This window comes from Hevea brasiliensis, chromosome 6 (assembly GCF_030052815.1).
Source record: "Hevea brasiliensis isolate MT/VB/25A 57/8 chromosome 6, ASM3005281v1, whole genome shotgun sequence".
In the NCBI taxonomy this organism is placed as follows: Eukaryota; Viridiplantae; Streptophyta; class Magnoliopsida; order Malpighiales; family Euphorbiaceae; genus Hevea; species Hevea brasiliensis.
The window spans coordinates 100,238,336-100,248,847 of record NC_079498.1 but is presented as its reverse complement, the minus strand read 5'-3'; the positions used below and the strand labels follow the sequence as shown (position 1 = coordinate 100,248,847).

The following is a 10,512-nucleotide window of genomic DNA, read 5'->3' as shown; positions in this document are numbered from 1 at the left end:
GGCCCAGGTCCTAGTGCCGGTCCGGCCCATAGGTTGGGTCGTGACAATATATATATATATATATATATATATAATTTTTATGGGTTCTTTTACAAACATTTCTTTAAACAATTTAAATAAATTAAATATAGATATAAGAAATACTATATAACTAAATTTTCATTTAATTAAATAATATGATTTTACTGAGCAAGGCAGGGATAAAAGTCTAATTGAGAATATAAAATTGGATTAAATAGTTTCTCTCAATTTCAGTTTTAATTTGATTATAATGCATTCCATCTGATCTAATTTAATTAAATTTGATGGTCAAAAGATTTTATTTTATTTTTTTAAGTGATAACTGATTTTTTTTTCCAAATTGAATTGAAACAATAAGAAATAATTTAGTCTAATTCAAAATCATTCCGATCAAATATGATTTTGGCAAGTTTTAATCTAATTTTTTAAAAATTGATTTTGATTCAAAATCATGTCCATGTCTAAATTTATAGGTATTAAATTCAATTATTGAATACAGCTAATAACTGATATACATCTAAAAAACAATCAAATCTATTTATTTGATAAATCATTTAAAAAGACAATTAATAGCAAATAAAATATTTAATTTTAATTATGAAGCTATTTATGAATTTTTTATTTTATTATTATTTAACAAAAATACTCAGAATATTTTTAATGATGACGGCACCCATTTACAAATTTATCTCATGCCTGGGCTTCTCTGTGTATCAAATGTGAATACGAGTGGTGAATTTTCCATGTTCGACCATACCTAGCAAGTTGCAACTGGTGAATTTTCCTTTTCAATAGCTTTCTCCCACTCTATTGATATTATAAAATTATTAATGGAGTTGATATGAGTAGTTAAAAAAATATATTTTTTTAAGTAATGTTGAGTTTTTAATCATTGTGCATGAAAAAAATTATGTTGGAATCGTTTTACTCTGTAATAGGTCTATCGGTATGAGTAGAATTAGACTTAATTCAACGAGATTAGGAGATATCTATGATAAAAATGCTGTGAAATATTATCAATTTTCACTTATCATATTAAAATTTATTTGTATACTTTTTAATAACTTTTAATTAAAGATTAAATAATGAATTATTAATTAATGATTAAATGATAAAAAAGAATAATTAGTTATTTCAATATTTAAGTTTACAATTATAATTCAAAATTATTAACTTGCGGAAAAATTTACCAAAATTTGTGTTTGTAAAATATCACAAAACAACATTTAGAAATTCAAAAATTAAAAGTGAAAAGATATGGTGATAATTATTATTTATCCCTTGAGATTATACTATATTTATTAATAAATTTTTACTTTTTTAAAAATTAAATTAGTTTATGCATAATATTTAATTTAGTAAATTATTTAATCTTTACGTCCACTTTTCATTAATTAATTGTTAGAAAAGCAGTTAAAATTTAAAATTCATATAAAATTTTTAATTTTTTTTTTATTAAGGGGCAGAGAATATGGAGTCTTGAGTTTGAATTTTTAACATATTTATTTTAAAATTATTTATTTTTATAATAAAAAAAATTATACTATAATTTATTTAATGTTTAAATTTTTAATCTTTTGTATTATGAGTTAAAAAAATAATAATAATATTTTTATATTTTAAATTTCAATTTTAATAATTAAATAAAATTACAATTAATCATTATAATCAAAACAAATTTACTATTCAATAAATTTTAAGATACATAATTACATTGTATCCCATTAGTTGGAAAGAAGGAAGCTATGGATTTTGCTGAGGTCATAACCTCTTTCTTTACGACGTCGGAGCTGAGTGGTGAGATTAAGATCAGCACATAAAAATCTAAGCCAAGTCATCATTATATGGGCCCATATGACGTGGCATGAATTTTAGCCGAAAGAAAAGAAAAATCAAAAAACAATTTCCACCAATGAAGAGACCTATTCTTCTCCGAGCTCCAATTCTTTCGTCTGCTAAGCCCCGCATTCCCTCTGTGTCAAGGAGAAAACCAAGGTTGACTCATCTTGGAGCCTCTCTTAATCTCTCTGTAAGCTTTTGCTTCCATTTTCTTTTCCCTTTTTCTGCATTTCAAGATCTGCAAAGGTTCTATATCAATTAGATTCATTCTTTTTTTGTATATTTAATGGATAGCAATTACACAGCTATTCCCAAGAATTCGTTTGTAGAATTACAATTGAATCATGATCCTGAGATCCCAATACACCCTCGAAAAACCCACGTCAAATTGCTTCCTCTTAATGATGAGGAGAACTTTGGAGATCCCAGGATCGAGAATGCTGGAATTTTAGGTGGTGATGATGATGATGATGATTTTGATATTGATAATTATCCACTTGTTCTTTCCAAATCCAACAGCGAGTCTGGGATTTATGGTGCGGTTTTTAATCTCACCACAACTATTATTGGGGCCGGGATTATGGCCTTACCAGCTACAATTAAGGTTCTTGGATTGGTTTTAGGGTTTCTGTTGATAATTCTGATGGGTATTCTGTCTGAAATCAGCGTTGAATTATTAGTTAGGTTTTCGGTACTTTGTAAGGCTTCTTCCTATGGTGAAGTTGTCCAATGTGCTTTAGGAAAAACCGGCAAGGTTTTGTCTGAGATTTGTATAATTTTGAACAATGCAGGTTTTATGGTTGTGTATTTGATAATTGTAGGTGATGTTATGTCAGGATCTCTCCATCATATGGGGGTTTTTGATCAATGGTTAGGGCATGGGGTGTGGGATCATAGGAAGTTGGTGATTTTGGTTGTGGTGGTTGTTTTTCTTGCACCCCTTTGTGCTCTGGATAAGATTGATTCACTTAGCTTAACTTCAGCTGCTTCTGTGGCTTTGGCTGTTGTCTTTGTTGTGGTATGTTTTATTGTTGCTTTTATTAAACTTGTTGAAGGAAAAATTGAGGCTCCAAGGATGACCCCCGATTTTGGTTCAAAGAAGGCCATTTTGGATTTGCTTGTGGTGATTCCCATCATGACAAATGCTTATGTTTGCCACTTTAACGTTCAGCCTATATATAATGAACTTGAAGGGCGGTCACCCCAGAAGATGAACCGAGTGGGGAGAATTACAACTATTCTTTGCATTACCGTTTATGCTTTGACTGCCATATCAGGTTATCTACTCTTTGGGAAGGATACTGAAGCTGATGTACTGACCAATTTTGACTCAGATCTTGGGATTCCTTTTAGCGCCGCCTTGGATTATATTGTCAGGGTTGGGTATATTCTTCATTTGATTCTTGTTTTTCCTGTTGTTCATTTCTCTTTAAGGCAAACAGTGGATGCCATGGTGTTTGAGGGATCTGCTCCACTTTCGGAGAGTAGGAAGAGATCTTTAGCCTTAACAGCAGTGCTATTGGGACTGATTTATTTTTGCTCTACCATGGTGCCAAACATTTGGACAGCTTTCAAATTCACAGGGGCAACTACAGCAGTGTCATTAGGTTTCATTTTTCCATCTCTTGTTGCATTGAGATTAAGTCATCGAGGTGAGGGTTTGAGCCATGGAGAGAAGTTCTTGTCATGGTTTATGCTAATCATGGCAATAGTAGTTGGCGTTGTTGGTGTAATTGGAAATATTTATAGCTTCAAAAGTCAATCCAAATGATATTCTTCTTACTGGTTTGGTGGTAGTTTTTATGGAAAAAACATTGCCAATTTTCGTCATAGTCGAGTGATGCTTTCTCTGGTGCCTACTCATTTCAAACAACCAAATCTAATTGGGAAATTGATGGACCTGTGGCAAAATGTTGTTTCAGATTGCACTGATGTTAGGAGGTTCTCACAGAGGCTTATAAAGATCTGAGGGGTGTCCTGATGTTTGAGATACAGCGACTTTTCAGAGCAACTGTGACAGGCCATTTGAAGAATGTTTAGGTAAAACTACTTATATAGTTTTAGGGCACCAACCACACGTAAGTTGATCGAAAAAATGCACTTCAGTTGCAGTAGGTTTTGTTTTCTTTTGCCTTCGAATGTCATTTAAACTGTATACTTCAACAGCAATAATGCTGCTAATGTGAATTTTTTACTGGAATTTATGTAGCAATGTGGCATTCTTGATTAAGGTTTTTCTTTTTTCTTCCCCAGATTATTAGGCTGTATTCCTATCCTTTATTATCATTGTTTTCAATGCCAAACTTGCCGTTTTTACTATCAATTGCAGTTTGCTGTTCTAATATATAAAGGAATATATTATAATTTTTCTGAACAGTAGCCCTGTACCTAAAACATTAACCATGAATAGTTGGTAATTGAGATTTGATTGGGATCGAGTCTTAATGAGTTTTCTACTCACTAGTTTGGCCTCGTTTCTGATTGAAAAAGAAAATAATAATTGTGTTAATAATAACTTTCCAACAAGGATAAGTTAGTCTAAATGTAAAATAAAATCAGATTATTTAGCAATAGATAAACAAAGCATTATAATTAACTACAAAGTATATAACACCAACTGCTACCCCAAAAACTCCTAGACTCAAACCATACAACACCTGCATAAAGACTGATAAAATGCAGCGTTGTAAATTTTAGTTGGTCTTAGAATACACCAATAAGCTATCTTCACATTACATTAGTGAGGCTGGGTGACATACCCCTTATAGAATCAAAGAAGTAGACCCCACATGATCCAACACCTATTTGTTTTAAGCGAGAGAGTGCTCACATACGAACCAACAATTCCTCGGTCGGATTGAGATGAGACGCTACAAAGCAAAAAGGTGACCCATGCAAAAGAAGATGCCAAGTTTCTGAAAGAAAATACAGAAATTGTACAATTGGATCTTTTTCACGATCTCCCGAAACAAAATATATAACAAGAGCAGGGCCTTGACAAGGTGTATTATTGAAGGCCTTTCCCATCAGATTCCAGTTTCACATTAGTAATAGAAAAATCACCAGGAAGGAGACCTACTGCCAAATCCAAGCAAAGGAGGTGCTCTCTTCAGCAACCTAGGATACTATTATCCAGGGGTGAACATTTGCCGAATAGCAGAACATTCTATTCACCATCAATTCAATGGCACCATCAAGGAGTCACTTCAAACACTGATCTGTGTGTTATTGTGATGTAGAGAGAAGGTTGTGAAAAGTTCTATACAGATGCGAGCAGTCTATGCGAGATAAGTAACTGTAGACCCTTATTTTGTGATGAGTATGTGCATTGAGATTGTGGGAAACCCGATGATGAAAAATTATATGACTGTAAGATGTAATTGGAGGCACGGAGCTAAATTATTAATTCCATGGCATGATCTTGAAAAAAATAATAATAATATGTTTTTTTTTGGAAGCGAATTTAATTAAATTTAAATAAAATTTTGTTTTGTTTAAATTTAATATGGGTAATTTTTAAATGTACCTAATTAAGTTTAATTGGGCCCCATGGGCCTAAAAAAGCCTAGTTAGGAATTTTAAATAAGACCTATTTAATTTATTTTTTTGAAAATTAAAATAAGAAAATATCTTTTTCTCTATCTCTTTTTCCTATTGGTTGGAACACTTCACCCATATCCCAGTCTCACCCAAATTCCTCGATCCCAGTTATTTAAGTTATCTGAACCTTATCACACTAGGACTTCAAACCCTACCACACCTCTTCCTTACTTTCTATTGGTGCCTTTTCCTTCCCCTCTTTTCCTATTGGTTGAAACACCTCATCCATATCTCAGTCTCACCCAAATTTTGCAATCCTAGCTGTTTAGGACTCCAAACCCTATCACACATCTCTCCCAAAATCCTATAAATACCCCACTGATAAAAAATTAAAAAAAAAAAAGAAAAAAGAGGAGAAGAAAAAGAAAAAAAAAGGAGAAAAGAAGAAAAGAAAAAAGGAAGGGGGATGGGAGGAAAGAGGAAGAGAAAATTCAGAGCTATAGGAAATTTAGAGATATTAAAGACTCTTTGAGTTCTTCCTTATTTTTTCTTTTATTCAAGAAGATTTTCATACAAGATTTATGGAATGTCAGTTTTTATTGTTTTCTTTTCAAGATCTATGCCACACAATATTTTAATTCTATGCTCTTTGTCTTCAATTTATTTAATATGTTCATATAGATCATGTAATCATATTTAATTTGAGGGGATACACAACTCTGCACATGTTTAGTTTCTATCTCTCGTATTTTTATTATTTTTCTTTATTTTCTGAATCTGTAAAAAATTTGTAAAAATTATATTCATATTCTACACGAAATTCTATTAATTTTAGGCTCAAGAATCACTAAAAAAGCTTTAATATTTTGTAAGTTATGGCTGTTTGAAGTTAGAGTTCCTGTAAAATCTGATTTGCAGGATATCCGACTTGTGGAGCCCATATCTCCCTTGTTCCTTAATATTTTTGTGTAAATCTAGTGTCTAAAATTAACTTCAGAATCTTATAAATCTTTTCCAATTGGTTTTGCATTCATATCTGTTGTGATTAATGAGTTATGAATTTTACAAAAAAGTAGTACGATTCTGTCACTTAGAAAAGTTACGATTTATGTAGACCATTCGGCTAGGGTTTTGTTTGATTTATAAATTTTATGATCTTGTATGATATGTAGGCTGTCTTATTTAATTTTTTTTTATGATTTTTAGGCATGTATAACTATTTTTAAAAAATTGGATTTCTTATTACCGTTAATCTGCCAGAATTTGGAAATTGTATATTTATGCATGTTCTTGTATTTTCTTGGGTTTTAATTGATATTTGATCTATTTTTCTGTGTTCTTTTAATTTAAGAAGTGTTATGAAGTGTTTGGATCATGTTAGAAGACTTAGACTATTAGGTAGTTGTAACTAATTAGGAATCTTAACCCTTTAGGAGACTAGAGTTAGAATCCAATGTAAATTGTTATTAATATTTTCTTTATTTCTTTTATTTTCTTTAGTTTCTTTATTTTTTATTACAAACAAAATTGGTAAGTAGCTTTAAGGTAAGTACCAAAGAGGGCATTTGCGTGGAGCTTATATGGAGCTAAACGGGAGTAAGCCAGGGATATCATTGCCATACTAGAAGAGAATACCCTTTTTTAAGGGTAGCTTGCCCCAATGACAACTGCATTTACCAACAGGTAAGTAGCTCTAAACTTCTCGAATAACCATTGGCATGAAATTGTAGTAATAATAGAACTTTTATTTGGTAAATTAAAATTAACTTTGTTTTTAATTTAACTGACTTTTGCATGTAATTAATTTAAATAAATACTTTGTAAATTAAAATTAATCTTGTTTGTAAATTAAACTAACATTGGCATATAAATAAATTTAATTTAATACTTGGTAATTGTAAAATAAATTTGCATGTTAGAAATCTTTATTAGGTTGTGATTGTTTGGTCCTTATGTGATATTATAATAAATTACACATGTACATAATTAACTTAGTTCAATTATCCTTAGGGTAACTTGGTGAAAATTAATTAATTAGGTTAAATAGAAACGTAAGGTTATTTACAATTGAATTTGTTTGTAAATTAAATTCTCAATAATAAATTAATTTTAGTCATCTGGTAAATATCATTTAAATAATTAACAACCCCATAGATAGGAATTACTTGTGCATGAAATTTATGTGTACACAACAACCCTTTTGTGAATTACTTGCGTGTGTAGGATTAGAATTGCATTTTTTAGGATGAAGTTTAATAAAGGAATGATAAACAAGACTTTTAGAAACATTAGTAGAGGACTGACACTCGAATTAATGAGGTTAGACCAGGAGTAAGAGGTGCCTAACACCTTCCCCTTACGTACCAACTATCCCGAACCTAGACATTGGGCTATGGTAATGACGGTTGTGGAAACTCTGCAAGGAGTAAGTTGCCATCCATGACCCTCGAAAGAAACACTAAATATGTCCCGATTATTACCTGGGTGGCAACTCCTGTCTATCTATGCCTTCGTGGTATAAATCCTTAGTACCGTGGTAGTATTATGGGAAGATGGTACTTACCAGTGGTTTGATTCTATTAGGATTGTATGAAGTGCATGTCTAGGAAATGCTGTCTAAGGAGGTGGTACTTAAGTGAGACCATTGTGACTCCACCATTTTTTATGGGCATTACCTTGTGTATTTTATATAATTCTAATGAATGATATTTCGCCTCACGCCCCCCTCCTACAGTTTGGCGACTCCACTGGGGACTAAATGGATAGTTACTCCAACATGTTTCTATTAGTCTAATATTGTTCCTCTGTTAAACTTCTTGCATTGCACTACACTATCACACGGATCACCCTTACCCTTTTAGCCCCGTTAGTATTAGCCAAGGAGACCATGGTTCTACTCGAGCTATGACGAATTGGTGAATGCTAGCACCCCATGCCTGTACCTTTGAGTATATAAAAGAGCCACAGCTCCGGCCTTTGTGCTTAATGGATAAGCTTTCGCATGGGTGACCCTTTTCGTACCCGATGAAGCCTATGAGCCATAGATTTTAACCCTAGGTACCCCATAGATTTTTGTTGTGCTAGATTTATAACCTTACTGTTCAAACCATAAGTTCTAGTGGTAATTGAGATGAACTTAGGCCTAGCATAGGCCCAATGTGTGTATAGGCCCAAGTCCATTTCAAAACCCATGTTAAGCAAGATGATGCTTACTTATGGTTAAACTTTAAGGATATAAATCCTTTGTTTGTGAGGGAAGGATCGTCCTGGACCACCCCCTGTTGGTGTGTCCAGTGTACCATAGCTTAGGATAGAATTTTTTCTTACCCTGCATGTGAGAGTTGAAGGTATAAGGGGGCGAAGATTCAGTTCTGGAGATTTTTTTTTCGGTTTTGATTCAGCCTTTAGTTCGATTTTAATTCAGTTTATATGGTCTGGTTTTGGTTCAGTTTTGGTTCTATTGGTATGGTTTGGCTTTGGTTTTGTAAAAGTAAAGGCAAAAAAAAAAAGGTCCATTCATGCATTACATTCATGTACGTAGCATGCTTAGGTTAACCCTTAAATCCTATTTTTTTGAGCAAACATAGCCTCAAAGCACACCAAAGAGACTTCCAATCAGGTCACTTGGGTTAGGGAAGGGAAGAGACTAGTAAGGATTTCACCTATACTACTTAAGATGAAAGAAACTATGACCGTGCTTGATGAAATATTGAACGCCAAGATGTTTGAGCTAGAAGAGAAAATTGTGGTCAACTTTAGAAAGAGGCCTCGAGGTAGGCCAATTAAGTGGTATTAAAGTTATTGAGGTTCAAATTGTGTCTCACACCCCAAGAAGATTTTTCCAATTCAGCCAATCCTTATCTGAAGTTTTGGAGCGTCTCAAAGCTCAAGACCTCCTACAGTTTTTAGCATCCAGACCACTACCAAATCCACTCCCACCTAGCTGTGATATCAACCAATGTTGCCGGTCCTACCAAGCCCACAGTCATGACACCGACTGATGCTTTCAACTTAAACATGATATCTAAGAACTAATTGATGCCAAAAGGATAATTGACCCAGAAAATTAACCCAAAAGCCCCATGCTTAGCCAAAATTTCCACCTACACCAGGTCTCTACATGATCTCCATTACCCCAAATAACCCTAACAGAATTATTAACTTTATCCAACCCATCCAAAAGCCCAATGAACTTATCCAACCCATCCAAAAGCCTAGTGAACCTATCCAACCCATCCAAAAGCCCAATGAACCTCAGTCTATAATGGTTGTTGACATCTGTGATAATTCTAGCTATGATGAGGGTCCTTTAGATGTTTGGACCAATTTTGATGAGGAGGTAGTTGCATTACAACTAGATGGTTTAGTTCCACTAGTGTCTGATTTTCAAGTTGTTGGGATCTATAAAAACCAAATGGATCTAAAAGTGGCTACTATGAAGAAAGGGATGAAGTTTTTTCTTAGCACAGACCTAGGAGAAAGTATAGATGGTCTGGTGACTTTTCTTGAGATGATGGGGTAGATCATGAATCATGGTTTGGACTATGAGCCAACAGAAGAGGAAGAAGAGTCAAAACCTCCTAAGTTCTTGAAAGAGAGGGGCAATTACCTGGACATATGATTAGGGGTTACTACATGTGAAAGTGCTAAAGCAGAAATTCAGGATCATTGATCTAACGACTTCATGGAAAGTTAAGCACCTAAAGTTACACTCCTAAGTTTGAGTTTGTCTTTTGTAATGCTTATAGTATTGATACAGATGTTTCCATTTCTAATGTACTTGATGAAGATTTCGAGGCAAAAATTACTAATATGATTAGTCCTTTTGCTTACTTATTTGATGTTTATTCTAATAGGCATATGCATGGCATTCATAATCATTTAGAATCAGTTTCTATTAATGCATCAAAATCGATCTCTATTAATTTGGGTACACCAAATAATCCTAAAGACATTAAGTTAGCTGAAGATTTAACCTAAGAAGAAAGAGATAAATTTATAACCTTGTTAACAAAGTACCAAGAAGCACATGCCTCGAGCTTAAAATTAGATGGCCGATTCCCAAGCCAAGCTAGTGTCCCCACAGGAAAAGAATGATCAAAAGTTGACTTA

The 10,512-nt window shown here is 33.1% G+C and overlaps 1 protein-coding gene across 1 annotated transcript; it reads left to right on the top strand.

Annotated features, from left to right (window-relative positions):
* The first annotated feature begins 1,955 nt into the window (after positions 1-1,955).
* LOC110651095 (amino acid transporter AVT6E) lies at positions 1,956-4,090 on the top strand. The gene has a single exon (XM_021806283.2). The coding sequence runs from the start codon at positions 2,147-2,149 to the stop codon at positions 3,629-3,631; it is 1,485 nt and encodes a 494-aa protein (XP_021661975.2). The 5' UTR covers positions 1,956-2,146; the 3' UTR covers positions 3,632-4,090.
* The last annotated feature ends 6,422 nt before the right edge of the window (positions 4,091-10,512 follow it).

Coding starts and splice junctions, on each gene's coding strand:
- LOC110651095 (XM_021806283.2), top strand. CDS start 2,147: ATGGATAGCAATTACACAGCTATTCCCAAGAATTCGTTTGTAGAATTA.